Source organism: Fulmarus glacialis, unplaced genomic scaffold, assembly GCF_000690835.1.
Source record: "Fulmarus glacialis isolate BGI_N327 unplaced genomic scaffold, ASM69083v1 scaffold35885, whole genome shotgun sequence".
Classification (NCBI taxonomy): domain Eukaryota; kingdom Metazoa; phylum Chordata; class Aves; order Procellariiformes; family Procellariidae; genus Fulmarus; species Fulmarus glacialis.
In genome coordinates this window covers 1-19,464 of record NW_009212962.1, presented here as the reverse complement: position 1 = coordinate 19,464, position 19,464 = coordinate 1, and the positions used below count along the sequence as shown (strand labels likewise).

General features: G+C 37.3%; 1 protein-coding gene across 1 annotated transcript; it reads right to left on the bottom strand.

Annotated features, from left to right (window-relative positions):
• Nucleotides 1–5,247: 5,247 nt before the first annotated feature.
• On the bottom strand, nucleotides 5,248–14,701 carry TTC33 (tetratricopeptide repeat domain 33). The gene is made up of 2 exons (XM_009578046.1): nucleotides 14,570–14,701; nucleotides 5,248–5,724 (listed from the first exon to the last, which is right to left on the bottom strand). Exons 1-2 carry the CDS (start codon nucleotides 14,693–14,695, stop codon nucleotides 5,374–5,376), a joined length of 477 nt encoding a protein of 158 aa, XP_009576341.1. The 5' UTR covers nucleotides 14,696–14,701; the 3' UTR covers nucleotides 5,248–5,373.
• Nucleotides 14,702–19,464: the final 4,763 nt, after the last annotated feature.

Here is a 19,464-nt window from a genome sequence, read left to right as displayed (position 1 = left end):
TTTCTCATCATTACTGATGAGAAATACATGTGTTCTGGAAGAGCTTTAAGCAAGAATAGACCATCTTAAGTAGCTGACCTTCTAGCGTCCCTTAGCAAACACGATAAGCCTGAGGTGTTCCTCCTGCCCACAGCATTGCTGGTGTGTCAGTAGTGGACTGGACTCACAGCACACAACATCAACACTAACTCCCTCAGTAATGAGCTCAAGGATTCCCAACCAGCCCTCAGATTACAAAGTCTCCTGAGCAATACTGGAATTGCCTGCCACAACTCAATGGCAGTGCACAAAGAGAAAATGGGAGCACCTCCACTGCCTAGTTGCAAACACAGATGGGCGTTCAGAAGTAGCCTGGCTAAAAGAACGGGGCAAGTGTGCCTTTGTTTAGGGTGACAGACTATCACGTCTCCCTCACCTGCCTGACAGTCCTGGTCAGCTTTGGCACGCTCCTCCATGCTGACCACAAACACATTACTGAATTATCTTCCTCAGCTTCCCTGAGCATAGCAAGTCTCATAAAATAAAGCTACAAGTTTGTAGAGATTGATTTGCCACATGGAAGTTAAGAGGTTATTTTCCTCCTAGGTATTACAAATAGTTTCCATATATTCAAAAGGACTTCCCTTCTCACACATAATAGCTCCCTTCCACTCCCGGCCCCGCAAGATCCATATACCCCTGAAACAGCCTGTCCTCCATGGCTGCACCTACCTTCCCCAGTCCTCTGTGTTAACAGAAAATGCACTGATTCGCCATTCAAAAATTTCTCATCCAAAATTGTATCTCCCTGACTCCATCCTGCTAGTTCTGTGACTGGCAGTCCCGCTCCCTCAATTCCAGCAGTCTGTCCTGCCCACATGTCCCAGACCACCGCTTCCCAGAACCCTTTCCATTCAGAGGTACCGCTAGACCTCCCACCCCATTACCACCCCCCAAACCCAGGCCCTAACTCAAGTTTAAGCCCCCGTCCTCTGGCATGGCTGAGAGAATCTACCTACCCCAGGCAGGATGACAGCCAGTATATGTAGGAGACAGCGGTTTCTATGAAAATTTGTATATTAAGTTGAATCTGACCAGTAATATAAATTAGCATTACACTGGGCCCAGGTTTATAGTGTAGGATATACTGACAGAAGGCTCAGACTATAAGGGTGGGCTGTAAGATCCTGTTTTAAGTCAAGCTTATACATCTCTGCTGTCTGCAACACTAGTGCTCCCCAACCCAAATTGGTGCTATAGGTGCAGTGCCAAAGCACTTACAAAATCAATGTAATCCACTATCTTCAAACGGCACCAGCCATTATCCTAACCAAGAAGCCTTCTACAAAGTTTGTAGTTCTGCTCCTAGACACAACTGCGAATCTATTCTACTTAAGGCAGATCTACTATTAGAGCTACTAAATACCACCAGACCCTTCTACTCCTAGGCTTTGGTCTAGACCTGCCAGCCTTATTGGATCTGGAAACGAACTAAAGTCTAAATCACCTGCTTTCTGAACCCAAATAGTCAACTCATTCCCCACCTTTAATCTTTCCCCTTGATCATTTACCCTCTACAGCCCTTCCTAGAGCTGCACCTCTTAGAAAATCAGCCCTCTAAAACGAGGCCAGCACATCTGGCAGGATCCAGCAATCATCCATGCTCATAAGTTCCTCCCGCTTCTAAACTAGCCCTCTCTGGAGACACCACAGGCCAAGGACTCCAATCCATCCGAGAACATGATGTTAACGTGATACTGACCTACAATAAACACATGGTGCCTGCAACCTGCCAATAAACCAAGCCCACATGCTTCTGCTTTCCTGTCTCCCAGTTTTATAGCTATTATATGACCTCAAAATAAATCGAGATCACTTGCCCCCAACATTAGTTTTTAACTCCTTCCCCTTGGTTTTAGGATCTGGGGGGCACTTACCTTGTATGGACAGGTAAGTTTCCAATGCTACCTCTCTCATCTTGATCCCCAACACCAACAGATACTCAAAGACAACTTTCAGGAACTAGAAGAGTAGAGAAAACTTACATTTGCTTTTTTCCCCTCCATAACTACTTTTAAAAAACAATCTCTTATGGTATTACCAAATTAGAGTCACTGTTGTGTTATCTGATCCACACTTTTTTTAGCCTCTAGTATTGTAAGAAAGGATTTATTCTCTCTCAGTATAATCTATGTTTAGTTTTTTAAAGATACTTATCTCCATCTATAAGGGTGGAATTCATCTGCCTCGTTTCAGCATTTGAAGTTAACTGCCAATCAGTCACCTTCAGCTTCCTTTGTAGTCAATGCAAATAATTAGGCAGCTTGGGAGGCTGATTCAACACATTCTAAGATACTTATCTAACACAACGCATATGAATGGCCCTCTGAGGCTGTGTATTTCTTTCCACTGGATATAAAGGGATTCAAAGGAAAAAAAAATATTTAAATGTTTAATTGTAGATTTTAAATTAAGCAAAATTAATCCACCTACCCTACTGTTGTTGAGATTTCCTCTTTAACAACATTGCAACACTTCAGCATTTTAATATATGATTCATATGGAAGGCAAACACATGGAAGCTACTGCAGCCATTGCCACTAGTGATGATGAAGAACAATAAAACTAAATTCCTGCTACCAAACAGGGAGTGTGCTTCTATTTTTGATAACAAAGGCTTTCTCCTTTGGGTCCCTCTCATTTGGATGCCCCTGAGCAGTTTAAAAGCACTGAGCACTACCTTTTATTAAACATTTTTCCTGAGATGTCTTTTTTTTTTTTTACTATAACACATTAACATGTTCAGCAGAGACAGAAGCAGCCAACTGATTAAATGAGTAACATTCTAAAATGGCCAATGGTAACCCTTATTCTTCTTATAATCAAAAGAATAAACAGGCATCACTAAGCAGCAGAGAAGTCAGTATTTTATTCAAACAGATCCAAAAAATCCCATACATGCAAAAAACATGGCATGCTGTACAAAAAACAATGTTGAAATAATCAATTTTTGAACTTCTTCCCAGTGTCACGAGAACTTATCTGCTCTACAGTGCTCTACAAGACACTATGGTCCTGACAATACCTAGAATTCATAACCTAATCTTATTAGAAGAAAAACACGTCTAGTACGGGATCCCCTCAAACCTGGCATGGCCTTTCTGCCTGATGGTGAAGATGCACACCCCTCCACTAGTTTGGCCCAGCAGTGCTGAAGTCAATAGGAATTCTGTGAATCATTTCAGTGGAAACAGATTCTGTGATAACATGGGCCTCTCCGAAAGGAGGGAGGCAGTCCTTCCTTTATGAGTAAATACATAACACAGACGCAAGTATAAAGTGCAAAGAAAAAAAACGTGTTGGATTATAGCTGAGCTCCTTCAAAATGAAAACATACCTTACAGTTTCTTGCACATTTCCTTTTCTAGCCAGAGAATGTCTCATCTTTGAAGAAATCTTCCAAATCCTTCTCATGCTAACTCTTCCTATGGCTGAACAGATTGTATTATTTAAGCTGTTAGGAAAAATAAGTTGGGGGGCAATTAAATAATAACTGGGGCAATTAAATAATAACTGGGGCAATTAAAACTGTTTATCAAACCATATCTTAATCAAATGCCTATTCAGTAAGCATTTAAGATCTATTTCTGAACTGAATGAACAAATAAAAATGTAGCATGGTGATGTTTTACATGTCTTAATATATTTTAGTTGCTGCAATTATTATTTTGAATACTCAGATGTTAAAAAGTGTAAATTTTTTGCATGTGCATGTGCAAGCACAGATCTAAAAATTCACATATATATACAAAAATATATCCAGGAAAAATCTTGCAAAAATTAATGAAAACTTAGTAAATACAACATGGCAATTAAGTTTTTGAAAAGGATAATTAGTTTCTGCAAAGACTGTAAGTGTCCTCTTAAAGAAAGATATTAAGCTGAAAGGATGATCCGAGATAAATAATTTTTCTACAATACACTTTCTGTTCCAAAAATCACTATGCTTCTCAAGCAACATTATTTCCTTTTAAAATGTGTTATTTTGAAAACAGAAATCAGATATGAAAAATGCAAAGATGACTGATTTCAAAAGGTTTCACTTGTCTACAAAACTATTACTCAAAATGTTTTAACATGCAAAACATTACCAAAATCAAGTAGAAATGACGTGTTCCCAATCCTGAATTCTCTGGGAATTCCTCAGTTGACCATTTTTTCCAGTCCAGTTAGGAGACGACTATCTCTACCATGTCTCCAAGACAATGTAAAGACAGCAGTCTTAGCGCAGAGCACAAATAAACAGCCTGACTTTGTTTCTCTGAACTGCCTGTGTGAGGGACCAATGGCCACCTTCCCCTAAAGAAAGATGAACATTAAACAAATTTCCTATGTTATGCCTCTAAGTTAACACAATGTGAATACCCACCACAGCATCCCAAATCCAAAAAGGATAAAAAGGGAGAACTTAGGCAATGCTGTCCTGAAAAACTGGTTCACTAATAATGAACTTTAAATACTTTAAATGGCAGGTCATAAGGATTAGGAAAAACAAATAGACTCCCTTTTCTCACTAGGAAAGAGAAGGCTACACATAATAAACTTCAGACGTACCTATTTCCAACTTCCACCATTTTACATTTGGTGATGTCTATAGCACAGCACTCATGATAAGGAAAGGCCCGTTTCAGTCTCAGCTGAATGTTTTTTCTTTTGATGAAACATTTAGTAATAACTAAGCATTCAGGGGCTTGTTTGGTATCACATTTCCTTTCATCTAATCAAAAACTGTTTAACCCATTCACCTATGAAAGCAACATAAAGGTTTCTACTGATTTCACTTGACTACAGATCAGATGCCAGATCTATCACACACACACAAGCAAAATAATAAACTATCTCTGCTTCACAGGAAACTTTCTCATAGAAAAACTAATCTCAATGAAAATAAAGACTTCTGATAACAGAGAACAGTTCACACTTTACCTGGAAGATAAATAATGTTAATGAGTAAGGATTAAAATAGATTTTTAAAAAATCCCTTTTTCTTTTAAATTTTGTTTAAATAAACGCTTAATAATTACTAGGAAAATGTAGACATTAACTTGTAAAATTATGAATACAGAAAGATGAAAGCAGTTGTTAGAATGTAGTTAAGCATTTTAACATTACATTTGCTCATAAAATTTTTAGAAACAACTCTTGGCTTTCTTCTCGAAAAATATGGATGGAACAACAACTCAGGTCATTACTTTTTCAATTTACAACAGAAAAATAACTTTAATTCTTTAACTTTTGTAGGCTCTCCCACTGCTTAAAAAACAAAAACCAAGCAAGCCCAATAAGTAAATAACACTAGTTCTTAAAACAGTACTGGCAACCCATAAGGCTGCCCTATCGGGCTCTAATGAAAAGGGTTTCATCAGGAGTTGTAGGACAATCCTCCTTCTCAGTAACAGTCTCTACTGTGCCTGAAGCAGACACAATTACTACCGTTTTAGCTGCTGAAAGAGCTTTCTCCTTCTCTGCGATGGCAGCACAGACTGCCACAATTTCATCACTTTCAAAGTCATAGTCTGGAATTGATTCTTGTGCAAGCTCTTTTTCTTTTGCCAATGCTTGCACTGCCTCAGTGTTTGTTGCCTTCTGCTGTTCATGTAATTTTCTTGCCCAGGAAAGGTCCTCTTTCCACACTTCAGGGTTCATTGGAAAGATGTGTAAGGATACCTGGAAGCTTCGGATTGCCTATAAACAGAATAGGGAAGAAACAAGGATTGGAAACTTTAAAGCCTACACATTTCATCACAGAAATTAACAACAACAAAAAAATTATGTACGTCATTCAAGCAAAGACAAAAGTGATTTCTCCAGTCTGTCTTTAGTGGAACAATCCTCCCCCAGCTGTAAGTTCAATAGCAGCATTACCCCCAAACAACTGTGCATACAAGTGTCTGAAAGTACCAAAAATGCATGAACAAATCAGGTACCTGGCAACAAGGGCACAAATAAGTGTTTATCTGTCAAAAATAATATTGTAATTAAAAAGGTAAAAGCAAAAATAATTTTTGTTTTGATGGTTTTCTATCCCACTTTTCCCCTATCATCAGATGTACGGGAAGGCAAAAGCAGACAGATATGGTTTAAAGAAATACAGAAAAGGGATGACTGGGATTTGAAGTATCACTAATATTGCTGCTTTTAAATTAGCATGTAGTCATTTCACATACATACCTAATACTACAGTAATCCTAGCCCTGTGTAAAGCAGTTTCCGTAACAGATTTGTGGTTGCAAACACACTTACCTTTACACAACAGGCAAAAGTAGACTCCCAGCTTGGAGAGTTGCTCTAAGAAAGAACTCCTGTAATCTTATAAACCATGCAACATTAATATAAATAAGTATACTTGATACTGTTTCTCCTGTCCTTCAGCTCAATTGGGAAAGTCCCACAAATACAAATACTCAACACAGAAGTTGTTAAACATAAAAAAAGGTGACCATCTAATCCAGTAGATGTGATACTCGGCAGGGAGAAGAGATTGCTACAATACTGGAAAAATGCTAGACCAAGAATTACAGCTGTATTGGATTTATAGCTATATTAACAGTGAAAAGGTCAAGATTGACCTTACCTACTCAGACTTATGTGTATGTGCACATAGGCACATGTGTATTTCACATTTATGTCTGTATAGTCAGTTACAGAAATGGCCACCTGAGTGGCCAAACTCTTGTGTGACGATGTACAGAAGCCTTCCTGTAAAGTGGGAAAACAGTGATGACATGGATTTGGATTATATTTGGGAAGAGTTCTAGCAACTTGCATATAAATAAAGACGTATGAACAACCATCGAATTCCATATTCTGTTGTAATTTATAAATACTTAAAGCATGCAAATTAATTTGAAAAATCACAACTTTTCATCTGCATTGACAGAAACTGCCAATTCATCCTTCCGCTGGCACAGATTAATATACGAACTCCGTATGACGTGAACTCAGCAGACAAGAGATACAAATCAGATTTAAGAAATGCTGATTATACTATCGGTATTACTGTTGTTTTAATAGGCAGCCTTTCAGTTCCAGGAAAAAAAAAATAATACTTTATTATTGGTCCACAGCCAGCTCTGAAGTGTAAGACCATGCAGAACTTTAAACAGAAGGAGGAGTACAGTTTAATTCTTGCAAAACAGTGTCATTTTATTGAACTTTGCTAGCTTTTAATTTCCAGGGATAGATGAGTTACAAGTAAACACTAAATGCTCTTTTTTTGTATTTCTGTTGAAAATAAAATATAAACAAACACCATCTGCTTTTAAGCTTTCCATGAAAGAGGCCCCTAATTAAAACCTGTCTGTATAGTTATGTTCATGCACAATAAACAACATTAAACACAGTAATCAAATATAAGGTAACATTTAATAAGCTTAGAAGCTGTCTTGATGACTCATACAATACAGCATAAAACGATCATCTTTGTAAATCTATTAGAAAAAAGATTTTGTGACATTTTTATAAATAAATAATAAAATAATAATAATAAAATAATAAATTTTAAGTGCTGCAAAAGATCAGAGGGATTTGTCTTAAAGCAGCAATGTAATATTGAAAAATACATAAAATTTCATGTTGCCACTGAAACTGCTTCCACAACAGTTAATTTCTATTAAGACAGAAGAAAAGAAAATAACTGTGCTATTTTTAATTTTCCCGCTGATGGAGATGTAAATCTCCTTCTTCAACTGCCTGTCTGGTGTTATAGGAAAAAGTGGTGGCACTAGATAATCTGGTATTTCTAGCCTCATTTTGAAGAGCAGCTGTGGTCTTAGAGACCCTGCATGTAAGGACTATGGGATTTTAAATCAGTACGTAGTTACATACCTGCTTTTGCTTCTGTAGGGAACAGTACTATAAAAAACTACTGCAAGACGTTCTCGCTTCCTGAATTACAATATTTGAAGAATTTGTATTTTTAAAATATTTTACATTTCATCTCACTATAGGGTACTCTGTAGCAAACAATCTTTCATTTATTCCATGAGCAAAATCTCTTCTGCTGGTTTGCAGAGTCTTTAAATGCGAAGGGCAGTTTTGACGACACTACACTTTCTGTAAGATGTTTTTGTAACACATGGACCTAGTAATTGTCACTATACAGTGACCCCTAAAAAAGGTAAGGGAGCATTTTAAGAGGTTATGCTGTTTACATCTGCCCCCAAGGTTTGTATTAAGCCTTTATGTTACATCTGACAGACACTATCTGACCTATTTCAAAGGATGTCCATCAGAGAAGATATGTATACATCTATAAGTAATCTTTTCCTGTGTTTAATGATCCTTAAATATGGACTTTTTTACAGCATCCAACATAATACTTGGGGGTACTGGTGGATGAAATCTGGACATGAGACGACAATGTGTGCTCGTAGCCCAGAAAGCCAACCGTATCCTGGGCTGCATCAAAAGAAGGGTGGCCAGCAGGTCGAGGGAGCTGATTCTGCCCCTCTGCTCTGCTCTGGTGAGACCCCACTCGGAGTAGTGCGTCCAGCTCTGGAGCCCTCAGCACAGGAAAGACATGGACCTGTTGGAGCGGGTCCAGAGGAGGGCCACAAATATGATCAGGGGGCTGGAACACCTCTCCTATGAGGACAGGCTGAGAGAGTTGGGGTTGTTTAGCCTGGAGAAGAGAAGGCTCTTATTGTGGCCTTTCAATACTTCAAGGGGGCTTATAAGAAAGATGGGGACAGACTTTTTAGTAGGGCCTGTAGCAATACGACAAGGGGTAATGGTTTTAAACTAAAAGAGGGTAGGTTCTGACTAGATACAAGGAAGAAATTCTTTACGATGAGGGTGGTGAAAACACTGGCACAGGTTGCCCAGGGAGGTGGTAGATGCCCCATCCCTGGAAACATTCAAGGTCAGGTTGGACGGGGCTCTGAGCAACCTGATCTTGTTGAAGACGTCCCTGCTCATGGCAGGGGGGTTGGACTAGATAACCTAGGAATTTATTGGAATTTAAGTCTTGTTTCTTGTACTACTCACCGAGAACATAAATAACTAATTTTTACAGGAACCTTTAGCATAGAGACACTCATGAAATTTTAGTGTATTAAGAGGCTTCTCATTACATTTCTCTTCTTTAAACCAAAAACCCCCATCCAATTCTTTCAGATATTTTCACTCTAGTTTAGCAGTTTATGTGATATAATCTGTATGGTAAATATCTTATCTATTTTAACTTTAAACTGTCAGGCTGAACCTTTCCATGCAACTTTTCTGTTCAGATTATTTCTTCTTTTCAATAAAAATTTTCTCTCTAGAAATTATTTTTCTGCAAAAATAATTCTTCTGTCTTCAATAACGAGGTGAACACTCAATATTTTGTGGTTCTTACATTTACAAAACCTTTTTATTCAAAGGTTCTGGTGCTCTCATGTTTTGGAGAAAAGGTTTGAAATATAGGCAATATTTTTGCCTTACACCTACTGCAATTCAGCCAGATTATAAACCCGTAAGTCTTTGTCCCCATTTGGTAGACAACTGTGAGACGATGTTAGCTTAATTCTCCTATGCTGGAGGTTCTCCACTGCAGAGAATTTATGCAGCGAGGATGAAGATGCATCACCCCCCGGGGTGACTCAGCACACGTCCTTCCTGGGGTGCAGTGCCTGATGGCTGGCACGAGAGGCCAGACGACATGTGCCTGAGCCTGGAGGCATGAGAATAGGAGCGTAGTCGCCTGTGGCAACTGATAGTAAAAGATCTCCTCAGTTTCTTTGGCCCCAGGCACACATCTCTGTACAGACCAGAGTTGCAGAAAATTTCTGTCAGCCACTATATCCACTTCAAGTTTCTCTTCAAGGTGCCTCTTCCTCACTTCCACAGCTTTCTTCTTCCTCTTCTTTTGAAGGAGTTTCTATCCTCCTCTTGTACTTCCTTTTGCTTCAGTGATGTACTCTCATTTCCCAAATCTCCTTTTGCACCAACTCACTTCTTCCCCAGCCCTCTTTCCTCACAACGCTTACTGCCTGTCTGCCTTTACACCTCAGTGAGCTTGCCTGCAAGACACTGCAGCATGCTCTGCAGAAGTCACTACTCCAGGCTGCCTCTACCACAGAGATCCGTACACTAGGCTCCACTACATCCATGGACGTAATCCAGGATGATCAAGGGAACAAAAAAAAAGAAAAAAAAAATCTATCCCATCCTAGAAATTGACATATTTAGCCCAACAAAATAAAGCCTGAAGTGATATGAGTGCTTTTAACTTGTAAATCAGGAAGATCCAGGAGGACTGAAAACATTTACTTCTCTATTACCAAATTATACTGCTAAAATTATTACAGGGATTTTAAAAATAATGGTAAAATAACTTTCACAGCATGTTATTTTTTCTCTAACTTAATACTTCCCAAATACTATGCGCTAGAATGTGTATGTGGCTGCAGTGTAGTTCAAGATGGAGTTGGCAGGACAGAAATATGCCCTGTCACCTGTTTCGTTTTCGAAAGAAATGTCTTTTATCAAATCCTGATAAAGACAGCAGTACCATTTAAAGTGTGACACAAAAACTGTAAATGGAATAATAAGAAATTCTAGGCCAAAATTATAAAACAAACAGCCATTTTTAAAATTGCATTGCCTCTTTTTCTTTTCATTTATGCACATAAGAAGAATAAGTATCAACTATATTAATATAATGATAAAGTTAAATATTCCACCACTATAAAATAACCCACGTTTTGTTGTGCTTAGAAAGAAGACTACCACAGCGGTGTAATTAAATATTTTAGTCTCATATAAATCTATAAAAATAAAATGTGAGTTATTTATCTCCTCAAGTTGATAGGAACACAATCTGAAACACCGACTTGATTGCTTTTCAGTGGAAAGCCAACCATCAGTTTCCTTTTGATTACCAAAATCTTTATGTTTCTACACACTTACATTGGTAACATTTTGAAAAATTCTCTCAAATTCAGAATTATGTTAATTAGCTGGATTCCAATAAAATGCCGTAACTCCTCTCTTTAATAGTACATAACTCCCATCATTATGTGAAAGTCCTAAAACTATTTCTTTCAAGAGAAATAAAAGGGCTGATCTGAAGATTTGTATTGTCAAGGCTTGATCCCTTTTACAAAATGTAGTATCACACTTAAAGACCATTAAAAGAGCACTAACTACTCAATAACAATACAGCAAACCACACCCTTCAAAACATCAAACAACAAGCATGCACAATTGGTTCATATTTACACATCTGCCCAGTTAACTCTGTAATCTTCAGTAGTCCAGATTTGACATGGAGGTCCCAGCCCACAACAGGGTAAACTTAAGTCACAGAAGCATGGAATGGTTGAGGTTAGACAGGACCTTCTGAGGTCATCTGGGCCAACTCCTTGCTCAAGCAGGATCACCTGGAGCCGATTGCCCATGACCACTTCCAGATGGCTTATGAATTTCTCCAAGGTGGGAGACTCAGTCTCCCAACTTTCAGTTGGTCTTTTTTTTAATACTGCTTTTTTGGGGTTTTTTTTGTTTGCTTGTTTAATGAAAGTGTGGGACTCACACTGTCTCATGGCAAGAACTGTTCTAATGAAGATATCAGTGTGAAATTGTTACTGCTTAAGTTGTCATCACCAATACAGTAAATACAATTTGTAAAAACAAACACTTACAATTAAATCAGACAAATATTGCAAGCCTGACTACATTTCTACAGTTTCTACATTCATGTTGCAAAGTTTACTCGGGTATGCTCTTGCAAATTGATTTCTAGAATTTAAGGAATTTCTGCCTTTAACAGAAATAAAGTTCTGCCTGCTCACATTTAAGTATTACTGTTGAATTACCCTATTTAGTAAATTCAGAAAAAAGAGCAAACAGCTTTTGTAAAAGCTAAATAAAAAAGGGCTAATTTATCTCACTCTTTCTGTAACATTTGACAAAACCAAGCCAAAGCAAATCGTTCGTTATCTGCAAGAAATGAATATATCATGCAGGTCATAATATAGATTAGATTTGTTTGAAAGCTGTATTTTAGACCTAGGAACCTTGAAATTAAAATACAGTAAATTGTTTTTTTGTAAGAAAAAGTGTATGAATGCATTGTGAAGTAATAAAAACATTTACAACAGACCAGTTGGCAGGATGTGGGTAGTGAAGACAGACATTGGTGGGGGAGAAATGAAACAAAGAAACAGAAGAAGCTGCTCTTGAGAAGGGTAGTAATTCCCAAATCTCAAACATTACTAAAAAGCCCTGACACTTACGCTTTATTAACTTTTCTTTGCAAAAAATCATGCAGTGAAAAGTTAGACAATCACAGTAATAAAAGGCTAATATGAAAAGTATAATTATGACTTAGATCACCTGGTCAAGAAGCCTCCGCAGGTTCAATAATTAGAAATCATTTAACCTTTTAAGACTCCTCCAGTCTTAATCTTTTAAGATTCCTTAAAAATTGCTTGGTTCAAAAATAAATAGTGAACATTATCTGCATTTTAGAATAACTCCCCAACTTCTTCTTTGTACGTGAGAACATATTCATCAGAAGGCAGTTCAATATGCCTTAAAGACAGAAAGTCAAAAAAGTAGAAACAACCAGTACTAAAGCACTGGAGACACCAACAGAGCTTACCCACCTCTGGGCTCCCTACTCAAATAGAGACAAAGACATTCAGAGGGCAAGCTACCTGGTGATGACTCCTCCTTCCTCTCTCTTCACCAACAGTAAGGTCAATATAACAATTACAGGAGCACCTATAGTAGTGTTTTGTTTTAGATGAATGATGTGCTTTGATGCAAATCTCTGATTGTTCCCACTTAAGGTGCTTTGGTTTGCATCATGGAATAGTCTCAGACTACATAAACCAGATTCCTTTCTGATTAAGCCCCACACGCACTCCAAGAGAGCACCTGAAGTGCTGCAAACAACAGAGCTACTCTGAATAAAACAAAATGAATATAATGTGGACATTGGGTCCCCAGGACTATTAACTCAAGATATCCACCCCTGTTGTTGTGATGTGACTTGCCAATGTAGACGAAGCCTACAGGATCTAGTGAGCAGACCTGGTGGTATAACTAGCATTGGTATGTCAATATCTATAATTCACATTAAAGTAACTGTAGCATTTTCTATAGAATAAGCAGCAACAGTTAACCTAGGATTCTTGCAGGAAATAAAACTTTGGATTTCCTGAGACTAATGCATTTAAAGTCTCAGACACAATTTACAGCGACAATTTCAGGCACTTAAAAGGAAAAAGATTGATTTAGAGATTGTAGATCCAGATGGGACAGACCGTCTACTCTTACCTTCTACATCACAAAAGCCATGGAATGATACCAGTTATGTGATGTGATGTAGATATGCCTGGATTTATAATAAATATTTCATATTATGATACTGCAACAACATAAGGTAGCACACTACACATCTGTAACACACAGATTTTGTCTTATGTTATTCTCATAATTTGTGGGGGTTTGTTGGGTTTTTTTTGTTTGTTTTTGTTTTTTTTTTTTTAATACTGCTCCTTACTACTTTTTAAAAAGAAACTGGTTTTGCATGATCTGTTAGCCTCCCTCAAAAAAAAAAAAATTTTTTTATTCCTGAAAATTTTTGGTCCAAACATTGTAACTTTGCAAAAACACTCTAACGACAAAATTATTTGGATCAAACCAGCACACAGCTACTTCTATTATAAAATAAAATAAAACCAATATCTTTTTTTATCTGAGAATTCATGGTGAATTATTTTTCTTACGGACTTTTGTGAATGCGTCTGAATTAAAAAGTTCACTCACTATGTTTCCACACTAACTAGCAGAAAACTATTACATTATATATGTTACATTATTTACAAGTGTACAGCCTATAGGTGGAGGGTGATCGGACTTGGGGGAAGAGTCTCCTTTTGCATCACATCATGTAGCCAAGACAGCACCGTGGGATACAACTGCAGTTAGAGAAAAGATGCACTCCATCTACTGAAGAGCATCCCAGCCTTTTTGCCGTCTTATTAAGAAAACAACTAACTTCAGCCACCATTTGGGGTCAAGGAGCCAGAGGAAAAGTATGAATGAGCACACATGACTTGCTGCACCTGATGCAGGAGAGTAGGAGACAGGGAAAACAAGATACTAGAATTTTATTAGCAGGCGTGTATAAAACTGAGCCTGAATATCAACTGGGACTTCACAGTACCTTTATCTTTAAACTATGGTGAGCTGCGCTGTAGCAATACAGTAGCCAGAATGTAGTATGTGCAGTTATGTCAACATAATTATTCCATTGCATAAAGCCACCACGTAAATATAGTATATAACACAAAAGGCTTTGAGCTAGGCAGGTCTTCCACAAGCCCAGCAACAAAACCACACAGGAAGCATTTGTGAAAAACAACAAAGAAGAGGGAATACTGTAGATAAATAGCAACAACCTTTTTCCTTGCCTACTTTCAAGTTACAAAAGGATATTCTGCTACCTTGGTATTTCTGTACTTTCATTCTCTCACACACAATACAGAGGATGTGGTTTACAAGTTTAGCATACTAATGTTGTCCATTTTCCTACCAGTGCTATCTCTCCTAATCCAAGCTGGGCACGTCCCAAAGTCTGCCAGGCATCCCAGGAACGTGGGTTTCTCTGGACAGCCATTTCTGCTGCATGCACTGCGGGGAACATTTCATGTAAAGACATCAGGACCTATGACAGAAAAAGAAAAATAAGAGGAATAAGAATAAACAAAATAGAAAACAGATTTAAGTTTCTGGGATTCCCCAGGCAACCAGCATTGTTTCAATAACTAAGGACAGGTTCATCTGACCTAGCTTTTTCTAGTTTAAAAGTTAGTTGTCTAATCTCAGATAGTCATCCAGACTCATTCCATAGCCCATGGAGAAAGGCATGCTAGAGGATGATTCATCTGAACTATTTAAGCAACTCTACTAAGAAGTAGATTAATTGCTTCTGAAGGTGTCCCTCCCTCTCCCTTCCTTTCTACAAACCCCACAGTCTGTAAAAGCGTAACAGAATACACTGAATGACAAACACATTGAGAATTAAACACAATAAATAAGCAAGTATTGTTGAAAAACTCCTGGGTTGTATTTTTTCTTTTTACTAGAAAATACAGTTTTCTAGTGTGAATGTAACTTGATTACAAATTCAGTTGCAGTGCACATGATATAATTATAGAAACAACCCCTGTAATTCAGCATGGAAACAGCCCTTTACAATGATTGTTGTATTTGGAGAGTAAGCATTCTGCAACAGCAAAGCCTAACTTAGACATGAAGTCACCTACATTAAAAAAAAAAAAACAACCCAAAAAAACCAACCCAAGAAAGTGGTTTCCCAATGTGGAAATCTCTTTTACTCAGCAGTACAGGTTAGTGTCAGCCTGTCACCACAGTATTCTACTGCTTACATTGAATCTCCATAACTAAGCCTATAAATCACAGTTAAGATACATAACATGGCTCAAAGCTTGCTGTATTTTTCCAAGACCACCATGAAATTGGCACATTACATGAAGACCTGCATCACTCTGAGATCATGATTTCAGACACCCACATGCTATGGTGATAGATATCAGTATAAGAAACCAATGACAACTGCATTCCTCCAGTATGATGAGAATGTCAACCACAAGAGTAAGACTCATGTGTGAGCAACCACTTTCATCCCAACTGACCCACAAGCATGATGAATAATATTAGAACATATCAGGACTATTGCTGAAGTGCAAAACGCATTTATTTAACCTTACTGGTCTACGATATCTTAAATAGATAAATATGAGTGTGGAGTAGAGGAGGATTCAAATGCAATAATCTCGAGTATTTACTTTAATTAACGTAAAGTACTTGCACAGCATTAGGGTGAGTACAGTTAAAAAAAAAAAGCTTTACTACAGAAAGTAATCCTGTATCCAAGAAACACAGGAAGCAATAGCTTCCAATACACCCTTTGGATCCATACTCCTGCTGTTTTAATAAGACTAAATTTTTCTAAAGACTAGTCCTATGGCTTCTCTTTAATTCCATTTAATAGGCTGTACGCTAGAATTTAGAAATACCTAAAAATCTTTAAAAAACAACACAGCTGTATGTCATGTCATTTTCCCTTTTTTCCTCAACAGTTCTCAATGACTGTGCTTTGTAAGCAAAGTTTGTAATAAGTACTATGTATTTTTCCAAAACTTTCAGTTCAACTGCATTTTTGTGTGCAGTTTCTCTTACCTGCAGCAGATCTGAATTGAATCAAACTGTTACTAGTGGATAGGTGTACAACCTACCAAGATCAAGTGATTCTGCATCTACCAGCTAGCTTTTACATTAATCTCTTAATGTGTTTGTTCTCACAAGAGAAAACAAATCCAAGTATACACTTACTTGAACATTTTCATGCATCCTGAGTATTCAGTATCTCCTACCAGTACTTTCTACTGCAACACAATTCCAAAACATCTACACAAGTACTTAGGAACTCTTTTGTATTTTTTAATGATTTTTACTGCTTTGTTTACTGAATTGTGACCTCACTACTAAAAGACAATTATTCCACTTTCATCTATTTATGACTGTTGTGTGTACTAATTTAGACAGCTGCTTTAAAAATGCTCTTCCAGATAATGGTGGTAATTACTGTGCTCCTAGTAACTATGGCATCAAGTTTCTCAAGGTACATTCAAATAAATACAAATTTGAATGTATATGCATTTTGTCCAGCACAGGTGTCTTTTTCAGTCATTAATACAATGACTCAGCTATACTTGTCAGTCATTATAAAAGAATATACTTATTAAGGCACTCTATTTTCCTACCCTTTTGTTTTCAGGTGAAGAGATCATCAAAATGAACATGCAATGGCAGACCTGAATGTGTGCAGCCTTGCCTTGGATTACTCTACCCGTGATATTATTATCACTTTTATAAAATACCTAGATACCACTGCTACTTGAAAACTGAACCAGCACTCAGTTTTTCTACACCTGGAAAGTCATGCTGAAAAAGGAGTAAAAAACACCACTAGCATAAAGTTTTCTTCTGCACAGATCTGACAAGAGGTGCTCAGTCCTTTTACTGGGGCAGGCCACATGGACAAGACAAGGCCAGACAGGAACCACGTGTGCTGTAGCCCCCTTTGTCATACAATGTGCCTGTCACATACTCAATGTGCAGCCACATCAAGCACCAAATCTATGTGTATATACATCATCCTCCAATAACACACAGTCTAGCGTGGTCTCCATTCCACTAATATGTTAAGTGCCTAAAAGGTTATTGTCACTCCTTACACATGTGCCCCTTAGACAGGCTGTGTCCAAAAAGGGGGAAGCCAGGTAGCAGATCATGGGAATTATACTGGTGGCGTTCGTCGAAACATAGACTTCTCATCCTGAACTAGCTTAACATACCAGTCTAACAAAAACCCACAATTGTACTTCTAATTCCATGGACAGCATTTCATGCACAACGTACACTTCTCTATTTATACATACTTGAATAATACAATAATCTTGAGTTCTGCATGACAATACAAGATGTGAGGCTTATTTTCAAGGATGCAGCTACTCTGAAATACTAATTTCACTGCATTTCAGATTTTCTTGCATAACTCATCACTAGCTTAAACATACCTAGAACTGAACTCCTTGCCTCCTTCCCAAATCATCTTACTTTCTTTCATCTGTAGTGCTGTCATTACCATGATAGTATCATTTTAAATTTTCTCTTCCTTCACATAAATTTATTCTACATTTATGCCTTGTATAAGAGCAAGGTTATTTTGCTATCTGCAAAACTCATTTCATTGTCTTGTTTATGTTCTCTTTATTCTTCATTTCCTTGATCCCTACATAGCACATCATAATGGACCAAAGTCCATTTGACCTAATAAGAAATTAGACACTCAATGAATGTCTTGTTCAAAGTCTTGCTCCCACTTTCTACTGTATACAACTTGATTTTCTCCTCTCATTTTAAGAATCTAAATTGTTTGTTTCTTTTTATTTTCCTCTTTTTTAGTAAGTTACTCTTATTTTCTTTGCTCCAACACGGCATCAGCATAATGGTCTATTTTTCTGCTTCCTACAAAGATGCCCCCAGATCTTCCTTCATTTCAGCCCATATGCTTGAAATACTTGAGCTGATCAGAAATCTTATTATCTTTTCATGCAGATGCGTGACTGAAACATGAATCTGGATGCCAACAGCAGTTCCTACACCCAATTTGAGCAGAATGCTTGCTGCTACTCTTACCTTTGCTCAATTTTATCTCATTGTCACAGGCATTTATATTCTCGATAAGTTTGTTTACACTTAGACATTTAACTTCAGTAACTGTTTTGAAATAGTTATTCTGTAGAAAATAGAATAAATAGATACACCCCCAAGGGCTCCCCCCAAAATAAGCATGTTCCTTGATTTGGCTGAATTCCTTTCAAAAGAGTAAGTGAACTCCTCTGTGTGGGGAGTGTTTCTTGTTGGGAACTCTACTGTACTTAATACAACAAACTCTTCACCGTCTTTTAATCCTTTATGGACTACTTCAGTACAATTGACTCTAAACTGCAAGCCATCGTCAGCGTCAATCCAGACCTGCACACAATTACATTACTTCATCAGTAACTTTGTGCACTCTCTTTTGATTCAAGTTACATTCACAGCGATTTCAATGTGGTTTTGGTAGGGTTTTTTTTGACAGCAGAGGTAATTGTCACCCTCTGCTAGTTTGTTCGAGCAAAACATTCAGATTACTAGTAAAAACAGGAACAAGCAAGTATTATTCTAAAAAGGTCACAAACCATTATAATAAAGTAGAGTAGTCAGACGTAATATTTCTTTTTTAAACAGATATTTACTTTTTAGAGAAACTACCATTTAAATTCCTCTTCCTCAATGTTTCAGGATCAACTTAGAGTCTTTAGATGGCCATGCATTCAGAAAAATACACAGACATAACCTTGTAATTTGAGAGTATGAAGATATTAAGCTGTTACTTATCAAAATTATGCTGGGGAAAACCTTCATAGAAGAGACAATCCTACCAGAAAAATAGGTCTTTAATCTATTTTGAAGCACGCTATGACAGAAAAGGACTATTTTGCCAGAATCACCTAAGGTATAGATGAGGGTGTGTGTATTTGCTTATGAATACCCTTTTAAAAGCTGACACACTAAGATTCTATTCCTTTCCCGTTGCTCTCAAATTAATTTCTCAGACAAATTTTCTTTTGCGAACTTCATTAGCAGGATGGCAGTCAAGTTTCACAGTTAAGTAATCTCATTGCATATTTGATTTATTTTCCAATTATAATGATAACACTTCATTAGAAAATATTCTTAAAACTAATCAAACAATTAGAAAAAAAAATCTTACAAAACAGAAAAAACATTTTAAGACTGTCATGCACATATATATTAAAAAAAACTAGAGGGAAATGCCTTATAAAGATGTTCAGC

Coding starts and splice junctions, on each gene's coding strand:
- TTC33 (XM_009578046.1), bottom strand. CDS start 14,695: ATGTCTTTACATGAAATGTTCCCCGCAGTGCATGCAGCAGAAATGGCT. Junction 5,725..14,569: donor GATTAGGAGAGATAGCACTG/GTAGGAAAATGG, acceptor TTCTGTTTATAG/GCAATCCGAAGCTTCCAGGT.